The sequence below is a fragment of the Neopelma chrysocephalum genome, unplaced genomic scaffold (assembly GCF_003984885.1).
Source record: "Neopelma chrysocephalum unplaced genomic scaffold, ASM398488v2 Primary Assembly neopelma1_67, whole genome shotgun sequence".
NCBI classification, from domain to species: Eukaryota; Metazoa; Chordata; class Aves; order Passeriformes; family Pipridae; genus Neopelma; species Neopelma chrysocephalum.
In genome coordinates this window covers 1,393,249-1,411,922 of record NW_020897726.1, presented here as the reverse complement: position 1 = coordinate 1,411,922, position 18,674 = coordinate 1,393,249, and the positions used below count along the sequence as shown (strand labels likewise).

Here is an 18,674-nt window from a genome sequence, read left to right as displayed (position 1 = left end):
CAACAGGAGCTTCTACCTAAGAGTCAAAGCCCAAATCTACAGCTTACAGCTTTCCAACCGGAAAGACAAGTCCATGGCAACATATGCGACACCATTCTGCATGTATGCATATCTGGTCACAAATGCTTCTCATTTTCTTTCAATTGTACCCCATTGCTCTTGCTCAAAATTTTATATGACTTCCAAGGATTTGGTTTTTTCCATCATATCACCAGTGCTGCATTTTGCACTTCATACACGATTAAGCAGCTCTAGTAACTTTACAATCTTGTGTATTCTAACATTATGAGCCCTCACTGCTTCTTTCAACAATTTTTGCTCACTGATCAGTTAGCCATTGTACAAGCATGGGGAGTCACCACACTCACCCTTCTGTTACTGTCATAAAAAGAAACGACAATTCCTTTATTAATATTCAGCAGTTGATAAGGACACCTTTTGCCATACACTTAAATTTTACTTTGTGTATTACTCTAAAAGACTGGAATATAGATTTGTTTTGAAACTAATTTTCCCCTTCCAGTTATTAAAAAAAATATTTTATTTTAAATTTTATTTTCAACTGCTCACTCCCTGTTGACAAGAATGCCCTGCTTAAAGTACATTATACTAGCGAATCAGAAAATGGATGCTCTAATTTTCTAAATAAAGTAAAAAAATAAAAGAAAATGTAATAAAAAGATAAAGCCTTCATAGAGAATTGCAGCAATTATATCTCCACAGCTACAATATAACCCAAAACTTTGCAAAGGCTTTGATTATTGAACCATGGCTGAAGTGAATAATTTGGCTTTCACTAAGAAAACAAGCATATTCATTCTCACCACAATGGAGAGAGGCAGTTTTAATTAAACCTTATCAAAAGATGAATAAAGAATAAACTCAATACCCATTCCACAGGATTCTATTTTCATCTGTTTAGTTTAAGCTTGCCATGTTCATGCAATAATTAACCACTGTCCAAGGAATGCTGGAGTTGTGTTAATGTTGGTAAAGATTTAATTAGTTCAATTATCTGGAGAGTATTGAAGGCTCAGCACAGTACCAATTTCTTCAGGCTTTATACATACCTCAGATCAAAATATATTAAACTGAAATATAAGTGAACAAAGAAAATGTACTATTTCACTTCAGCTACTGAATGAATGTGTGTTTAATAATTTTATTGCCCTCATTTTAAAATGAGGTTTCAGAAATAGAACATGTAAGCTGTGACTTACCCAGTCTTTTAGATCAGCTGGGTTTTTTTCCCCCTAAGTCAGCTTATAAACATATTTTAAACAAAATTAAGTTTACTTTAGAAAAGAAAACCCAATACTTCTTTAAGCAGGAAAAAGTATAGTTCTTTTTACATTTTCCCCCCACTGCCTACATATTTTACGTCTTTCAAGGAAAGTGAGGCATTTAAAAAGCATTGAAAGCAGTGACACAGACAACTGTTTCAATCTGTCAGACAGCATGGACAGACAGTAGGGATCATTTCAGAAAATAGAGCGGCCCCCCAGCGGTCTGACCTTCCTGGTGGGAAAGTGAACACAGCGCGGTGCTTGACAAGCTCGCCAACAAAGGAGTATATTTAGTCCCCCCAAATTCTGACACGCTTCTCACAGGAAAAACGCAAACCGGGACGAGGCGTCGTTGACTACTGCTAACAAAGGGTTAGTTCTAATTGGAGATTGCACCGTTACTGTGAAACAAAAAGGAGGAGATGAAAAGTGAAAACATTACTTCACTACACAGACTGTAAGCATTGGAGTGAGCTGGGTTCCTATTTTTTAAAACTATTCAACTCCATATTAGATGCTATTCAAGTTGCAAGCCCTCTGGATCTGTATGTACAGCTCCTGCTGCCTACAGTGGGAACAGAGCCCAGGAATGGGAGCGTTAGAAGATTTCCCTCTTTGTGTGACTAAAATATTATCATTAGTTATTCTTTAGAAGGGATGTTTGAATAAACCACATTCATTTTGCTGTAAGGTTTAAATGACATGTTTATTACTACTGCGGTCTGTCCTTTGTTTTCCCAACAGTGTGTTTTGGAGTATGACTTCTTTATAACCAGTGAAAGCTGCACAAAGATGGCCAGCACATGAGAAAGTCACAAGAGTTTATTTCCTTGAGGAGGTAGGAACTGTAGGAGGATGTTATAATTTTCTTATGAAGCAATAAAAACTTACGAGTTAATATAAAAGTAACTGTTTTGAAATTGCATACTACATTATACCCAGGCTGGATTCAAGCTATTTGTCTCTGTAGGCAGTCAAAAACTACTTTACAGATAGCATTGCTATGCTTCCTAGCAGTAAATACCATTTGGTAAACAATCCTTGTAAAATACTGTACCTTATTTTCTACTACTCACGTCAGCCTGAAAAAGGTAAATATTTTAAGGAATAAATTAAACTAATAAGAGAAGGTGTGAACCGCACACTGAGTGCCAACTGATGCCTCAGTTCAGCTCCTGTTTTTTACCAAAATTTTATCTTCCCTTCCAGTTTTGTCTAGGGTGGAAGAGAAAGGGAGATGCTGAAATCCATTCAGGCTTTTCTTGAGTCCAGATGGCAGATAATGCTTAGCAAGTAACAGGATATAGCACATTTTCCATCAACTACCTCCCCTTTCTGACAACTGATTTTTAAGTTGCACCAACAATCTGAGGACTGGAGGTGCCCTATAGCCTATTGCTTGCAGTCTTGCTTCTGCCTGGTGTTTCTGTGAGATTTTATGAGAACCATGTGGGAGAAAATAAGGCTAATAGATGATTAAGTATTTAATGATTCACATTTATCATAGCTGAACAAAAACTCAGCTGAAATATCAATATCTGTCTCTGAGTGAGTGTAAAGAAGCATTTGAGGTTAAAAATACCACCCCCAAACAAGTCCCAGCATGTATAACTGAGAGCCAAATTTCATCATATGTGTACTCATTTATTAATAGGATTGTAAGTTTTTCCCTTAATTGTAACTATTAAGCAACTGCAGAGTAAACACAAATATATCCATACAGATATATCCAACCTCATATTCTTTAGCATCTTAGAAAGAGCTTCATTTTCTTTCCCAGAATTTGACCAAGCCTTAAAGATAGTACTAATTTTTATTAGAGAAAATTCAAGCTCTATTTAAGCAAGAATGTTGCTCACCCTAACACTCACAAAGCATTACAGGGAAACATATATTGCTTTACAATGACTATTAGCTACAAAGCTGATGAGAAAATGAGCTAAATATGTACAGACACATTTATAGAAAAATTATATATATATTTATATAGTTTATAAACTATTTCCACAAGTAATTAGATCTTTACTGTCATTCATATAAATTATTAAATACTAGCTACAATCATTAAGACTATGGCAAGAACACAAAATATTACAGCAACAAAAAACAAAAGTCATCTATTTCAGGTGCTATGCTGTTAGATGACCTATTTGATCCCCAAATATTAATCATATCTCAAGATTATGCACTTTCTCCAATGTGAAAACTGTGGAAAGTGGTAGTATACACTGTAAGTGGACAGCCATTTGCCTGGCATCACCTTTAAATAGTTTTTTGAAAAACAAGTCCATTATTTTATCTGCAAAAGCTCGAAGGCATGGACTGGGTCTGCTACAGATTAAGTAGGAACGAGGTTTAGTTTGAGGCTTCTGGCTCATCTCTCAGGTGAGGAAAAAAAATCAGAAAGTACAGAAGAGAACGCAGTAGAGACACAATGCCCCAACTAAATTTCAAAACCCTCTTTTTAGTTGGCATGAAACTATTTGTTTAGCAAAGAACTGTTTTGGAGAAGGCAGCAAGAATTTATCTGCCTCAAACCTGAAGAGTATCTGATTTTTGTGCACTCTGCGTTTTGAGAACATAATTGTCCCGTTTATCTCCTAGTCTGAAAACATTTTGTCATACATGAGTTTGGCTGAGAGGTAGAAGGGAACTTTATCTCCACCAAAAAAAGGAACTTTAGAGTATTTTGTGAAGCTAATGAAAAGAACTTGTTCAGGTTTGCAGTGCAAGTCATTTTTACCACACAAATTCCCTGCTTTTGTGTTGGCAAAGTGGAATACTTTGAGTCTTTCAGTTTAGGAGATCTTCAAACAGACAATAGTGTGTAAACAATCCTAAAGTATATAACTTTACTAGAACAACCTCCAGTCTGTGTGCAAGGGCTTCAGAAAGGCCCCTTCATCAGATTTCCTTCTGCTCTTCACACTGAACAAAGCCTTGGCTGACAATACTGAAATCTCCTCCTTTATTTGGATTAAACCCCCTTTGCAGGAGAAGTATGCAAATGCTATACGTGTTTCCCTTGCTGAGGCTACTCTAACCCAGCTATCTTTTCACTGTCTATTTTCCTCCAGCAGACCATCCTACCGGCTGACAGGGAGACCAGCCTTTTAATTCAATCTTTCACAACACTGACAGTTGGATGCTGGGGCCTGCCATGAACTCTAAAAGGAGCTCATTTAGTCATAATTAACTATTCCCTGCATATTTCCTAAGGTATGGTAATTGTGCTAAAAGCCAACAAGTGAAGCATTCATTCTGGTTCTCTTTTAAACTTTTATTTTTTCACAGCAGTCTCTTTCTCCCCTCCTCTCTCCCCCTCCCCCCTCCCTTTTTTAAATCTTTTCTTTCTTTCTTTTCTTCCTCCTTAGAAACATTTAGAGTAAAGAAAAGGAATGACGGTGGAGATAGGGAGCTGCAGAAAACTGTGATGTGGGCAGTTCAAAAGGCAAAGTCTGCCATACGATACAGGACCCCATGGCAGCACTAAGCTATTCAGCTGGGTAAAACATAAAGAAAAATGAAATGAGTAGAATAGAGCTATGTCATTAATGCAGAATGATGGACATCCTATTTGGGTAACAGAGAGTCATGAATATACATTTCTAATTCCTTAGATATGGTGATAAGTGATCTCTGTTTCCATTAGCACCAGAGTATATGTATTTGACCAACCTAAAATCTTCAAGTTATGCAGATCTAAAGCACTTTACACACTACTCTTCCCTCCTCCTCACAACATAAACATATACCATGTCCCACTGCACACAGTGGGGTTCTCACAGGGATAGGGTATGATGGATCCAGCCCTATATACAGCTCATGTTTATCACCGTTGAGATGGAAAACCTGGGGAAGCTGACATGGATTATTTATCTTAAAAGGCAAAATGTGACCTCAAGTCTGCCCTTATCTGTTTTCTGGTTTAGTTTAAATGAAGGAAGGGTTGACAGCACCCTTCATTTACCTACACACTTTGTGTCTACTGAAATTCTCTGCCTTTCAGGAAGTTTGGGACTTATGGGACACATATGCATCATAAATGTGCATAGGGCATATACAAAAGTGAGAGACAACAAAGCTAAATTTCTTCACATTCCTATCTCCTTTCCATTTGGACGTGCACCAGGACCTTTAGACTTGTAAAATATTTTAGAATTAAAAGATTGCAATTTTTTTAGTTCAAACACTAGAGTACAAACACTGTTTTGAAAAAAGAATCTTAATGTTGAAGAGTAAGACAGGTAAAATGTCTGAAAAATCCTTTTCCCCTCCCTTTATTCCTAGACTATAACAAATTTTTGGATCGATGTGGTTTGTAATGGCGGGCAAAATAATACTAAGAGCCAAGCTGACAAGATGTTGCTGGAAATCTTGATAAACTATTTTATCATCATGGTCTGGGATTTCGTTTTCTTAGGGGAGGAGGTTTGGGGGTGGGGGTTGTTTGTTTAACTTCTGCGCATTATGGTGATCACAATACACAGTGGATTAAGAACAGAAATATAAAACAGAGCGTCTCTCAGTAGACATGAGCTGAAAATGCTGATGCTTGTTAGCAAGAAACTATGCTTGTTCTCATGCAAATAAAATAGGTGAGAAACACCACATAAATAAGCTTTGACGATTTCATCTGCCAGTAGTGTTCTCACTGCTCTCAAGCAGCATTGCTTCCTTCAGTCCAGCAACTGGAGACATTTTTTCTACCTCTAATGGTTCTATAAGGACCCATGCATTCAGACTGTGTAGTATTTACTCTCTTCCTTCCACAGTAACTCAAAGAAAGAGAATTAGATTGCTAAATTACTCTGATCCATTGAGGAACATCTCAATCATCTCTCTAAATCCTCAGGTGTGCTACAGTTTCTCTGCTCTGCATTTAGGAGTCTGGTAGAAGGAAAGATGACCATGTGCTGCTGTCTGGTGACATAAGCAATGCTACAACTTATTAGCAATTTTCCTACTTTTGATATCACACAAGCTGGTATAGTAGTCTCCCAGAAAACTGAAGTTTGGAGATGATTCTGGGGAGAGAGGAGGACAGCCTACACAAGAGAGCAAGTCCAGGACGTGAAAATTCAGAAAATCTCAGCTTTTATGTTTTCTGAAGAAATAGGGCAAGGGTTAGTGATCCAAAAGCAATGCTCCATCTGCTAAGAAAATCAAAATCAAGATTTGTGCACAAAGTTCAGGGACTTTGACAGGGTCAGGTTAAAACATCTCCAGTATCCCTCAATCTATCTAAACATACCTCCTTAAAGATTCAGTAATATATGTAAATAATTTGTAGGATATTTAAGGGGAAGGACTTACCAAAAAAAAAAGTGGTGAGACAAAGTCTTAAAAAAGGATTTTGAGAGAGAGATATCCTTTTACTGCAGTCCACGGTTAACAACACAGATGAAAAACAAGATTAAAAAGTGAATGATATCAAAGTCAAGGACTACGGACACACATTAAAAAAAATTGTATGGTCTGATCCTACGTTGAACTTACAGGTTGTTTTATACTGCCCTATTTAATTTGAAATGTAATACATAAAGAAAAAGTTGAAATGTTACTGATTGAACCACATTTCATCAACAGCTGCTCACATTACATAGAGTTATTTAGATGACCTCAGGCCTCACTGGATTTTTCCAACACTCTGTACATATCCACCCCCTAAAAAAGACATAGGCAGTTCATACAGAAAGTATTTTTACACACAAGTAATGATAAAAAGGAGTCACTAACATGGAATATGGACCATGTGCTAGAGCTTCTTCCTGTCTGAAAAGTGATTCACAAAGACGGGTAATGTCATAGAACACACAGTAGCAAGTTTCAGTGATTTCTCAGAAATCTGGGGGAGAAAAAATATGCAGATCAGATGACAAATATGCAATTCTCCCACTCATTGCTTCTGCCTCATCTTCCTTAGAGAGTCAAGGAAATAAAATAGGATTTATTTAGAATAGAGAAGTCAGGATTTGAGTTAATGACAAAAAACTACAGGAATAATAAGTTTTGAGGGACAGTAAGGAATTTACTAATTCTTTCCTGGCAACTGTTCTTCATTTGATTTATCAAGTTCCTAGAAGCTAAGAAAACATTTGAGTCAGTTTTGAAAAACCAGAAGTTGCCTGGTTAGAAAATGAGGAGTAATGGTTAAATTCTTTCACCTGTTTCAGACAAGATTCTTTTTCTTGCCAGAAAATGTAGATATGTAGGAAATATTAGTTGTTTAACTATTTTTTCTAATTCTGAGTGATATCTTCTTTGGTCATGAACCTAGGACATGCACAGGTCACTAGCCTGTGTCACACATAGTTCTAGAAAAGAACTTATCTGCACCTGCCCAATTTCCTAGCCAAAACATCCTTCTGCTCATGTCCAAGCAGCTGTTGCCAGATGCAGACAGATACTATAGCAACCACAGGTCCCTCAAATATATCTCAGGGTTAAAGTCTAGCAGGTCTGCCCAGTGCTTACTGATCCTTGTCTTTACTCCATCTGGAGATTTCCCAGACAGTTTACACTCCTTTCCCAAAAGATGCCTAATTTTCAAACCTATACAAATAATTTAAACGCATATCACGTCCCCAAGCAAAGTACCAGAGCAGACATTCAGTAATGACCCCCTTCTGAACTTCTGAAATTAATTTCCAATTGTTTATTTAAATAGTAGTTGGGCATCTGCAGAGCTACGCAAGGTGGGAAAAATTCTCCCATGGGATCTGCACAGAGGATATTTTATTTTTATATTTTGCTCTCTTTACTGAGCTTTGCAAAGGACTGAACCTCTGTGTGTTCAGTAATGCAGACTACAGCAGCTAGCGTTCACAGTGGCCATCTGAAAGAACTTCACACTAAAAAGGTATCTGGAAGGTAAAGAATGTCTGTGTTTATGGTGCTTTAGTAACTCCTCTTTTTGCCAAACTAGCAGGCTGTTAATGCTGAGCTTTTTACATGAAATACAAAACAGAAAACACTTGTCTGTTAGACTCTGTACAAATATTTTGATTAAGGAACTCTGTTAAAAAAATCTGATTCTGATTCACATTAGGTGGAGAAAGGGAAATCTAACAGCCTGTGGTTACTCAATAAAGCAAACACTGGCTACTCCATTACTGACTTTAAAACTTTGATGGATGAAAGAAAATGAAAGCTGAAAAAAAATCAAGAATCTGAACACTAAGAAAACATTCCTCAGCATCTGACCAAGAGACTGCTTAAGCATGAGCTGCAAACTTCTGAGAGAAGTATGAGTTTAATATATAAAAGACAAAATTCCTTAACAAGAAGAGATACAGTTTGCAAAACAGTTCTTCAGGAACCTCTGGCAGCCTTTAAATCTCATTTACTCAGCCTGCTATGGTATTGTTTTGTCTATGTTAGTTTTGATAAGAGAGCCAGTCCTACTTCCATTGAAGTCTATAGAATTCTCCCATTGTCTTCAGGAGGAGCAGAGCTAGACTCACAGCTGCACAAAGATACCACAATAAAAGACTCTGGAAAATATCATGATCCCATCTTATTTTCTTAACATTTCTGAAAAAAACTATGGGGAAAAAAATATCTATGCAGTCAATTCTACTGATATGTAATATGCCTTTTATATGAAAATACAGACCAATGAAACAAATGAATGGTTAGCAACATTAATAGCCAGGGGCTTGTTAAACTGCCTGGGATGAACAATTTGCCTGCAATTTTACTACTACAGAATGTCTTGGAGAAGACTAAGCATTTTGTAATGCTGATATTTTATATACGCATTCTTTAAGTCATGACAGGCAGCAGACTCTGTAGTCTTCATTTCAGATTAAATTTTATACAGTAAGTCTGAATGCTTTATTTATTTTTAAATCCATGATTTCCTAAGGTATGTAGTTTTTCCTGGAAATAAAATTATATCATGCAACTGAAACTGCATTCTGATTTTATGCAGTCCGACTAGGCATTAAAAATAAGCTCTTTTATAATTCAACTTGCAACAGAAACATGTCTTTTTACAACAGCAGCTTGCAGAAAAAACCCAATCCCATTGCATCCAGAAGACAAGCCACTGCCCTGTGTTACTAATGAATGCAGCTCATATCTACCATGTTCTGTTAAATTGCTAAAATTGCCCAGATAAACCATTTGAGAGTATGTCAGGTTTAATTAATACAACATGACCTGATCACTTCCACAGTTGGGAAGAAAGAAGTTGGCATTCTTTAAATCCAGAGCTCAACCTGGAGATTATGCTAAGTTGCTTCATTCATAGTCCACACTCCTCCGCACATGTCAGGAGGACAGCATTTGTCCCTTCTAGTGATAAACAAATTATACATGAAATCAATTCCACTTCACAATAATTTTCCCTATTGGGTATTATCTTTTCTCCTCTGCTCCCTCCAGTTAAGCTTGCATCCTGTAACTTGCTAATGAGCTGGGGGTTTTCTGTTCCAGGTGGCACCCCCTGCCTCGAAGTCATGACATTTCCCATTTCGAATGCTGCTGGCATTTTTCGACAGCTCCTGCTAACCAGCCTTTTTGACCTGCTCTAAGAGGAACTCATCTGATCGAATGCTCTGACCTGCCAATCATGCCAGCAAATGATCTTCATAGTCACTCCCAAGGCAGGAGGGGGGAAAAAAAGGGAGAGCAAGAGAAGGGGAGCGAGAGAGGAAGCTAGTGATGGAATAGGCAAGCAGGCAGCCTCTCCAGCTACCTAATGAGAGTACTTTAAGTCTCTGAGGCAGCTGAAACATTGAAAAACTAGTGGGAAAATTAGGACAGAACTGAATGCCTGGTGCTGTTATTACTGATTTCTTTATACCCTGAGATCATTTTGAAAGCAATACTTCTGAGATGTGCCATTTTCTAAAGAACAGAAGTTAATTTTACCATATAAATAGAAAACAGATATATTTTTCCCTGCCACCATCAATATGCAAACCTCATAATTCTGTTCTGCCAAATGGCGTTCTTTACAGAATTAATTAGGAGCTGTAAGCTCGTTAAATGAGTGTCTTCACCTAGGGATGATTATGAATATTTTTTGTTGTTGATGCGAGCCATAAATAGCACTTTTAACCTAATTTAAATGCTGGCAACATTTACACCTCTGTATTTACAAGTGTCTGCACACAGATACATAAAAGAACAAATACAGTATCTGCAGAGTCTAGATGTGACTTTGTGGGCTGAAACCAAGTAGAGTCATGATAATGACTCAGTTGTTTTGATTTTGTTCCTTTTATGATGTGACAGATTATTTAGTGCTGTATCTTTCAAGCACACAAGGACAGATTTAATTGTGTAGATTTTCTTTCCTTTCAGACTGTAAGCTAACTAGATTTTAATATACATGCAGCGCACATACTGAACAAGGGAGGTATTAAAAGCAATTGTAAAATGAAAATTTCAGAGAGAAAACTTAAATAAAAAGGTTTATACCATGATACTACATGCTGTGATTGTATTGTTACAATATACCTGCCAGAAAATATAATGCACAAGTTGTCCTTATATTAACATCAAAAGAGGGTTACAGAAGTGGCTGTACAGAATTGATATCTAGGTTACTAACGGCAGAGAATGATCCCCCATAAATACTAATTGAAAATACATATATGGTCCAAACCAACATTATTAATTTATAACAAGACCACAAAATTATGAAAGTACTGAATTCTGTTTCCGCTTTTTAAAATATCTGAAGATACTGTTTCAGTGCTGTTCCTCTGTATGAGAGATTTTTATTGGAGAATTTAGTGCTCTTTCCTGAATTTTTTGAGTTTTCCTCCCAAGACTTTTTACAGCAACTAACACTAGGAGAATGTAGGAAACCCATCCATCCTCATCCCAGCTTATGGGGCAGAATAAATTAATGTAATTTATTAACTCAGTTGTAAACTATTTCTACATTTAGGCAAGAACCTTCCCACAACTAGAAACATTCGTGCACATTTACTTTACTGGGTGTTGTCTTCAGACCCAAAGTGGTTTGCTGTGTGTTTATTTCATAGCGAATCAGGCAATGAAAGCTTCAGACTCAAAATGGCAACACAAAGCTTGCTCTCCACACACACAATTCTGGTATATGGAATTACTAAAATTAATTTTTTGTTTATGATTTGGCCGAAAGTAAAATGTTCTGTTAATTGTGAATGCTACAAATGATGCCTGAAAGGCAATGCCTCTCATTAGCTTTGCTGTCTCTCTGGGTTACGGGCTGTGTGGCAGCATTGGAAGCCTCTGCTTTGTCTGGAAACCTCAGTTTCTCCCCTTCAGTGGTTCCACTTTCCTCTTAGACAAAGCCTAACTGAGGAGTCATGTGAGGAAATAATCCTAAAGAAGAGGTGACTGTCCATGGGAGAATAGGGAGAGTTGAGACCCGCTTTTGCCTCCCTCCCAGTCATTGTCATCTATACATTGTCCTCACCACATTCAAATGTCATCCCAGACTATCAGCCCACTGGAACTCAAATGGCCTTTCATGCCTAGACACTTCTTAAAGCATCAACGGCCCACAAAGACCATCTAGTGGGAATTGCTTGCTATCCTAATATTAATAATGCAATATAGTGCACTTTTGGCACAGAGAATTCCACCTTTCATCTCTTAAATTTAAGAGCAAACAAACTGGAAAGACAGATAAACAGCGCTGCAAGTGAGCACATGCATTCATGCCAAGTATCACTAACATCTTTCCTATAGCATAAACGACTGTTAAGCTACAAACCTCTACACTAAAAATTATTTGAAAATGAATCTTCACAGTGCTGAAGGTAAGTTATCATGCATTAGAGATGAACCGAAAATAGGCTCCATACCACGCCATGGTACAAGAAAATATGGTATTGTCCTTCGAAAAAAGTTATCCATGACAGTAGTAACGCTTCATTTTTCTTTGCCAGCTCTGCAGCTGATTTGGCCATGACACATAGCAATTTAAAAAAGTAATGTCAATAAATATGTAGCCAGTAATTTCACGCAGAATGACATGGAGTATATAATTGCAGGGAAGAAACCAACATCTCCTAGACATGAAGGTTTGAAATACTTGTCCTATCAAGTAGAGTATGTAACAATAAATGTGAAGACCTCCCCTTCTGTCCTGCTTCCTTTCTTTCTCCTTCTTTCCTAAAGAAACTCCCAAGGTACCTCTCCTCTGAAAATCCTGTCCATGATTTTAGAAATCCTATTCATGCCTACTTATTTCCATATACTTATTTCCAGGCATAGATGCTGGCATAGTCTTTCAGTCTCCAGGTCAGACAGGCTTTCAGCACAACCAGTGCTCAGCTATCTCAGTGAGACCACATGGCATCCTTCACCAATTCACTCTCCATACCTCTATGCATTACGTTACCAACTCTTTTTGTCAAAAAAGCCAAGAGACTATATATTCTAATACTTACTCAGAATGCAATTAAATGACTGTATTTCACATAACAACAGACAAGGCAAGTTGTTACAGTACTGACATGAGAAAATCATTAAACATATTTTCTAAGTCCTATGAACTCCCTGATCAAGCAGTGGGTTTCCTTTACTGTGGTGTACTGGGGGACCTGATGGACAGTTCCTCCACCCTCAGTCCCCATGTGTAACTTAGGTAAGATGGGCAGTTTATATGAAGCCAGCTTTGCACTGGCCACCTTTTTGCTCAGTCCATTTCACCCTCTGCACAGAGTCCAGTGAATACCGGTGGATTTTTTTTATGGATAAATAGAGGGCAAAATTCAGTCTATAACTTTCATTTTAGATTAATAGAAATAAGATAATAGATATCATGAAGAGAATATAATTTAATGCCTGGAGTTTTTCCCTTATGTGTTTCATTTAGGATATATTCTATCAGCGTGGTAATCTTAGTCTTTGATACTAAGTAAAGCTCAGCTGGAACAGTCTCATAATACCATTATGTTGTCAACATATGAAAATAATGGCACTAAAAGTATTAGAGAGCCAAGGAGTATCTTGGATTCTGTAGTTATCTTTTACAGCTTAATATTAATCTAGCATTTTACAAAATTGATGCTACAATTTCAACTCTGTTTAGTACTGTCATTACTGGACTCAAACCCAAATTGCTTTCAGCTGCCCACCACAAATGCATCTTATTAGCCTTTTCACGGAAGCCAATTTATGCAAATCCAGTATTAGTTAAATAATTAAACTGACCCTCAACATTTATGTATAGACAGTGGCACTAAAAGATGCAAGAGAAATTTAAACCTCCCATCTTCGGTGCTTAGGCCCCTGTCTTTTCAACTGCAGCAGCACAATGACTGTATACATCTATCTGAATCCATCTATTAAAAAAAAAAAGTGCATTAAAAAAATTAAACTGGCAACTACTGTGCTTTTATAGCTCTGCTTTTCTCACTCAATCTGGTTTTACACTGAATTTTGAGATTTTGCACCTATAAAGCACTACTGGCTACTTTCAGCTTTTGATTAAATCAACAGTGATAAAATCTGGCTGACATGCAGCCTCTCAGTCCAGAAATTCTCTTTTATGCAGACCTTTCTCCACTGTAATTACTACAGTTTTATCCCCTGAAGCTGCAGAGACAAAGACTTAGATGCACAGTGTATGGTTTTCCACAGTGTTTTAGCAACACTGGGACACCCAGAACACAGTAAACGCAGGGGAGTAGTGAATGAGAATGACTTTTCAATACTGACTGCTGGACACATGCACTGCTGGACTACAGCTTCCCTGCAGCTCGACTAGGGCAAGGCAAGCAAAAATTACGTTCCCACACAGCAGAGCTGAAGAGACACTTACACAATTTATAAATGTAAAATTGAAGGTGACAAACAAAAATGAAACTATTTGGATGGGGATGCAATAACACACACCTCTTTAGCTAGTAAAGAGAAAAAGGTAATTTTACATAACAATTCTGTGCTACTGAAAATGCCTGATCAGAAGGTACAAAATAACTAGCACTTTTTGCCATTATAGTAGTAACTGTCATCTCTTCAGCTTTATTCTGTTTTACACAGCTGAGCTGACCCAAATGACGCCATCATCCCTTTGATTGGCTGGGCTGGTGTCAGTTGCTGACTTAAATGGACACAGAAGAAAGAATTCAGCATCCTGCAATTGAAATTCAGGATTGCTCAGATGCATGTGTGTGTGGTGAAGCAATACAAATAAAGACCACTTTCTGTTTTGCTTCAGTGAATTGTCAAAGAGATTTAGAAAGCCAGGGGATCTCATTATGGTAATACAGGTTAAATACTTTAAAAGCATATGGTGTTACCATCCTGAATGAAGCTGTCCCTGCTGGCTCCAGGAAGCAGACAATAGGCCAGAAACACATCTTCTGTCTCTGGTCCACCAATGGGAACTGGGGATTATAAACCACCGCAAGAAAACATTGTGTGCTATCTGGTATCAGGTAATGCCTTGTCTTTTCAATTACTATTTGATTCATCCTTCTCCAGAGAGGAACAAGCTTTAGCCATGTGTTCCACTGGCCAAATGGAAACAGAGCTCTAGAGTTTCTTATGGTCCTTGTCTAGATAAAACTGTGTCTATAGAGATGGGTGACTATAATATATACAATATAACTCAACAATACATGTAGAGATGGGGAACGCTTCCACCAAGATGCTTCCTCCCCATGGGGAAAAAAATATCAGTGAAAACCATCAGGCCCAAAATAAAATTTTTCTGCTTTAACACAAAGCTTTAAAGATGCTTGGATATGGCTTAAAGGTTTCTTTTCTTTCTCCACCAAAGGCTGCATCTAATTCACTGCTGACAGATTCTTCTGTGTGCAATGGAGCTCATTACCACATATTTGCTAATTTTCTCCAGTAGGGAGCAGCCTCAGCATTGACCTTGGTAACTCCAAATGTTAGGTTGTTCCCCATGGGCACTGGAACAATGTGTTGTCTTCTCTTGGAGCTCAAGACAACACAGTGTGGTCCACAAAAACCCTATTAGTAGTCTGAGCCACTGGCTGTGATGTTATCTTATCATGCTCACTGACATTTTAACAGCTTGTGCTGTTTGCCTCCATCCCTCTAACTCTACTTGCCTTGTTTACCTGTTAACTTCATGGCTCTGGAGAGCTACTGTCATCTTTTTTTTTGCTATTCATGCATGTTTTTGCTTAACCGAGCCTTGTGAATGGAGACTTTAAGAGAATATTTGTAATAAATACACCTTCCTTAATACCACTATCCTGCTTATTGCAACTTGGCACTTCTGCTAGAACAACTGACTCATAACTCACCATTTTACAGACTGAACATCCTACTCGCCAGTCCCCATTCTACTGCTTAAAACCACAACACCTGCTACTCACCAGACCTCCTTTTCACATAAGCAAAACTGTAGTCTTTTTTCTCCAACTCCTTTCACTCTCCTACACTAACTCACACCTCCACTTGCTTGGTGGTCTCAGGCCTTTAAAGGTTTCCACTAATTCTAACAATTCCTCACCCAAATCCAGTTTCCATGTTCACATTATTTTTGCCTCTCTCCTGCTATTTTAGTTGCATCTCAATAATCCCCAGCTCTCCACATGGTACAGAGAAGAGGACTTTTACTTGGTGCTAATACTTTTCCAGCATTATCCACTGCTCCCCATCTCTTATCACAAGTCAAATACTGGAACAGGGAGCTGATATGTCATTCCACTGTAAGTACCTAACACAACAAAGTCCCAAGCCACAATGGAAAACTGTAATCAATAATGTATACGTCTGAACATTTGTTAAGTGGCTCAAACTTTACACAATGAAATGTGCTATTCTGTATTAAAACTGTGGCTGAGCAGCCATAACAGTACAGTGATGTATGTCAAACGTACCTATGGTTCTCTCTTTCTGTTTTTTAAAAAAGTAATCTGCATCTGCTCAAACAGATATTCAGTAAGAATAATCCAATGGTTCTCTTTTGTGCTATTTTACATGCTCGTTTGCACATGCAAACTTTCTACTGCATATTGTAGAAATGAAAAATTATATTTGTTTGGAAGGAACAGAAAGGAAGTTCTGTACGTGAGAATTGAGATTCTGCACATTAGCTTCTATACAAAAGGTCTTTAGCACAGATGTGCACATTCTAAATTTATTTTAGATGGATGATATGTCATGTTAGAACAGACAAGGTTGAAGAGATGTCTGCAGGGACACAGCCCCAGGAAAAAGTAGGGATTAGCTTGTCAATAAAGATGTAAACAGACTGCTCTGAGGCAGCCTCATTTCTGACATTAGAGAATCTTAAATGGTTTGCTGGCAAAGAGCTTGTGCAAAAATTGGGGCAGACTGTCAACACTGAAATCTATTCATTCTAGTTTTTCAGTAGTTACTGCCTTTCAGGCAAAGAGACTCCATAACATTACAGGGTTAAAAAACAATTGAACATAAACATACAACAGTAAATCCAATTGTAATTAATTAGAGAAAGTTATATCTGATATTGTAAAAGACAGACATGAACTACATTTCTATGAGACTATATCTTCAAATAGGTACATAAGCACATGAGCATTTATCTCAGCTCCTAGAGCTTCTGTAACAATCTGTTATAATGGACTGAACATGCAAAAGCAACTGTGACTTTCAAATAAATAAATAAAAAAAGGCAGACATTGGTTTTTTGGATGAAAAGAATCTGCACTTTAGGTATTTTGCTAAACACTGTGGTATGAAACCATTTAGAGAAACATAATAAACACAGCTGCTATATAAGGGAATACTACTTATCTGGAAGAGTTTGTCAAGTGCTAAATCCCATTGAACAAACACTAGGGTGATGCATATGGGAAGAAGAGAATTAATGCCATGATATAACATCCACCATTCCCTTACTGTAATTTGGTAAGTAGCGTCTCTACTCTCCAGCCCTTCCCAAGTTCTATTCCACATTCAGAATACCAGAAGTCATATAACACACTATTTCACTGCTGAATAACTATGGTTGACAAGATGGGATACTGAATGAAAGCCACTAAAGAACAGACACAGTAGATCAGGAATATAGATCATATTCACTAATATGACAGCACCTCTTTCTCTAGCAAGAACATCCTTCTGCTATCAAGACTACCAAACGTACTAAATCACAGAATCACAGATAGGGCTGGAAAGGACCTTAAATCATAGAACAGAATCACAGAATTTCTTGTCCTTGCCCCAAAGTTTAACAAGAGAACTGGCAAGAAGTACTTTCTCTCTGCATATCTTACCAGAGGAAAAAAATATCAATCCAAATTAAAGACAACCTATGGTTTAACATGCTAGCACCAACTTTTGCAATATTTTCAACCTGTCAGTGACACTGATCCTGCCCATAAGGCCAGAAACTTACACTCATATTACCATAAGACTGCAAAAACAGATTATCAGCCTGCACATGAACAGGTGCAGCTGAATTTTATATTTTGTTTCTCTAAGGATAACTAAAGAGTATTTTCAAAGATCTACCTTCCAATAATCATGTCTTACCTGCATTATCAGTTGTGAACACAGGTATTCTTCAATGTTTGCTGTTTGATACACCTTTGCCATAACTATTGTTTTTTCCAAAGGCTCTCATGCTTTCTCCAGTCTCTGGCTGTAATCTTACATTCGGTACAGTAAAAATAGAAGACACTGCAAAAAAAAAGTGTCAGTTCAGAAACTCTGATTATTTTTTTTTTCTGCAAAAGCAGTAATTTAAAAATAATTATTTAATATATATGGCAAACACAACACAGTAAATATATACAGCTTTTATGTCTACCAGCTATTTATGCAGGTAAGCACTGTACAGATTCTGAATGGAAAGAAGCTGCATGCATTATGACGGAAGTTGTATGATGCAAACATTCTTAGCTGGATGCAACTCCTAAAAAAATCTGTTTCCAGGTTGTGTGTGTTTATTTTTTCTGTACACCACTATATAATTAATATTTTTCACTTTCAAATTTCTGCTGAGAGCATTTAGAAAGAAATAAGAATATAAAAAAATGCAGCAAAGTTTTTCAATGATTTGATATCACATATTACATCTTGAGAATCTTTGTGTCAGTAGAAATGAACTATCTTGTTTGACTTTGATTTGAATTGTTAAAGACAACTGGGCTTGATAAAAATATCCCAACAACTCAAAAAGTTTTTACGTAAAGCAGCTCCCTTCTGCGTGAGCTAGAAAAACCTGGACAATTTCAATGTAACACCAGGCTACTAATTACTAGTAGACATGATGTTAATAATCCCATGGATCAAACTGCAAATGGTTAAGGACTAGCATATTGATAATATGAGAACTCACTTTTACTTAGGATGCCTCAAACTGATGGGGAAAAAAATTAATGACTTTTAATCCCTCCTGAAAACAAACCTTCATATAACAATATCCTCAGGAGAGCTGCCACTGCATGATTGCATAAGGAAATG

At 37.3% G+C, this 18,674-nt stretch overlaps 1 protein-coding gene across 3 annotated transcripts in view; it reads right to left on the bottom strand.

The window, feature by feature from the left end:
- The window catches only part of CDK14 (cyclin dependent kinase 14), a 313,384-nt gene that overhangs the window by 43,322 nt on the left and 251,388 nt on the right, over positions 1 to 18,674 (bottom strand). For all 3 annotated transcript variants that reach the window (XM_027684701.1, XM_027684704.1, XM_027684703.1), the window contains one exon: positions 17,742 to 17,888. In XM_027684701.1, coding sequence (XP_027540502.1) covers positions 17,773 to 17,888 — 116 coding nt within the window. In that variant the 3' untranslated portion in view covers positions 17,742 to 17,772. The remainder of the gene's footprint in view (positions 1 to 17,741; positions 17,889 to 18,674) is intronic.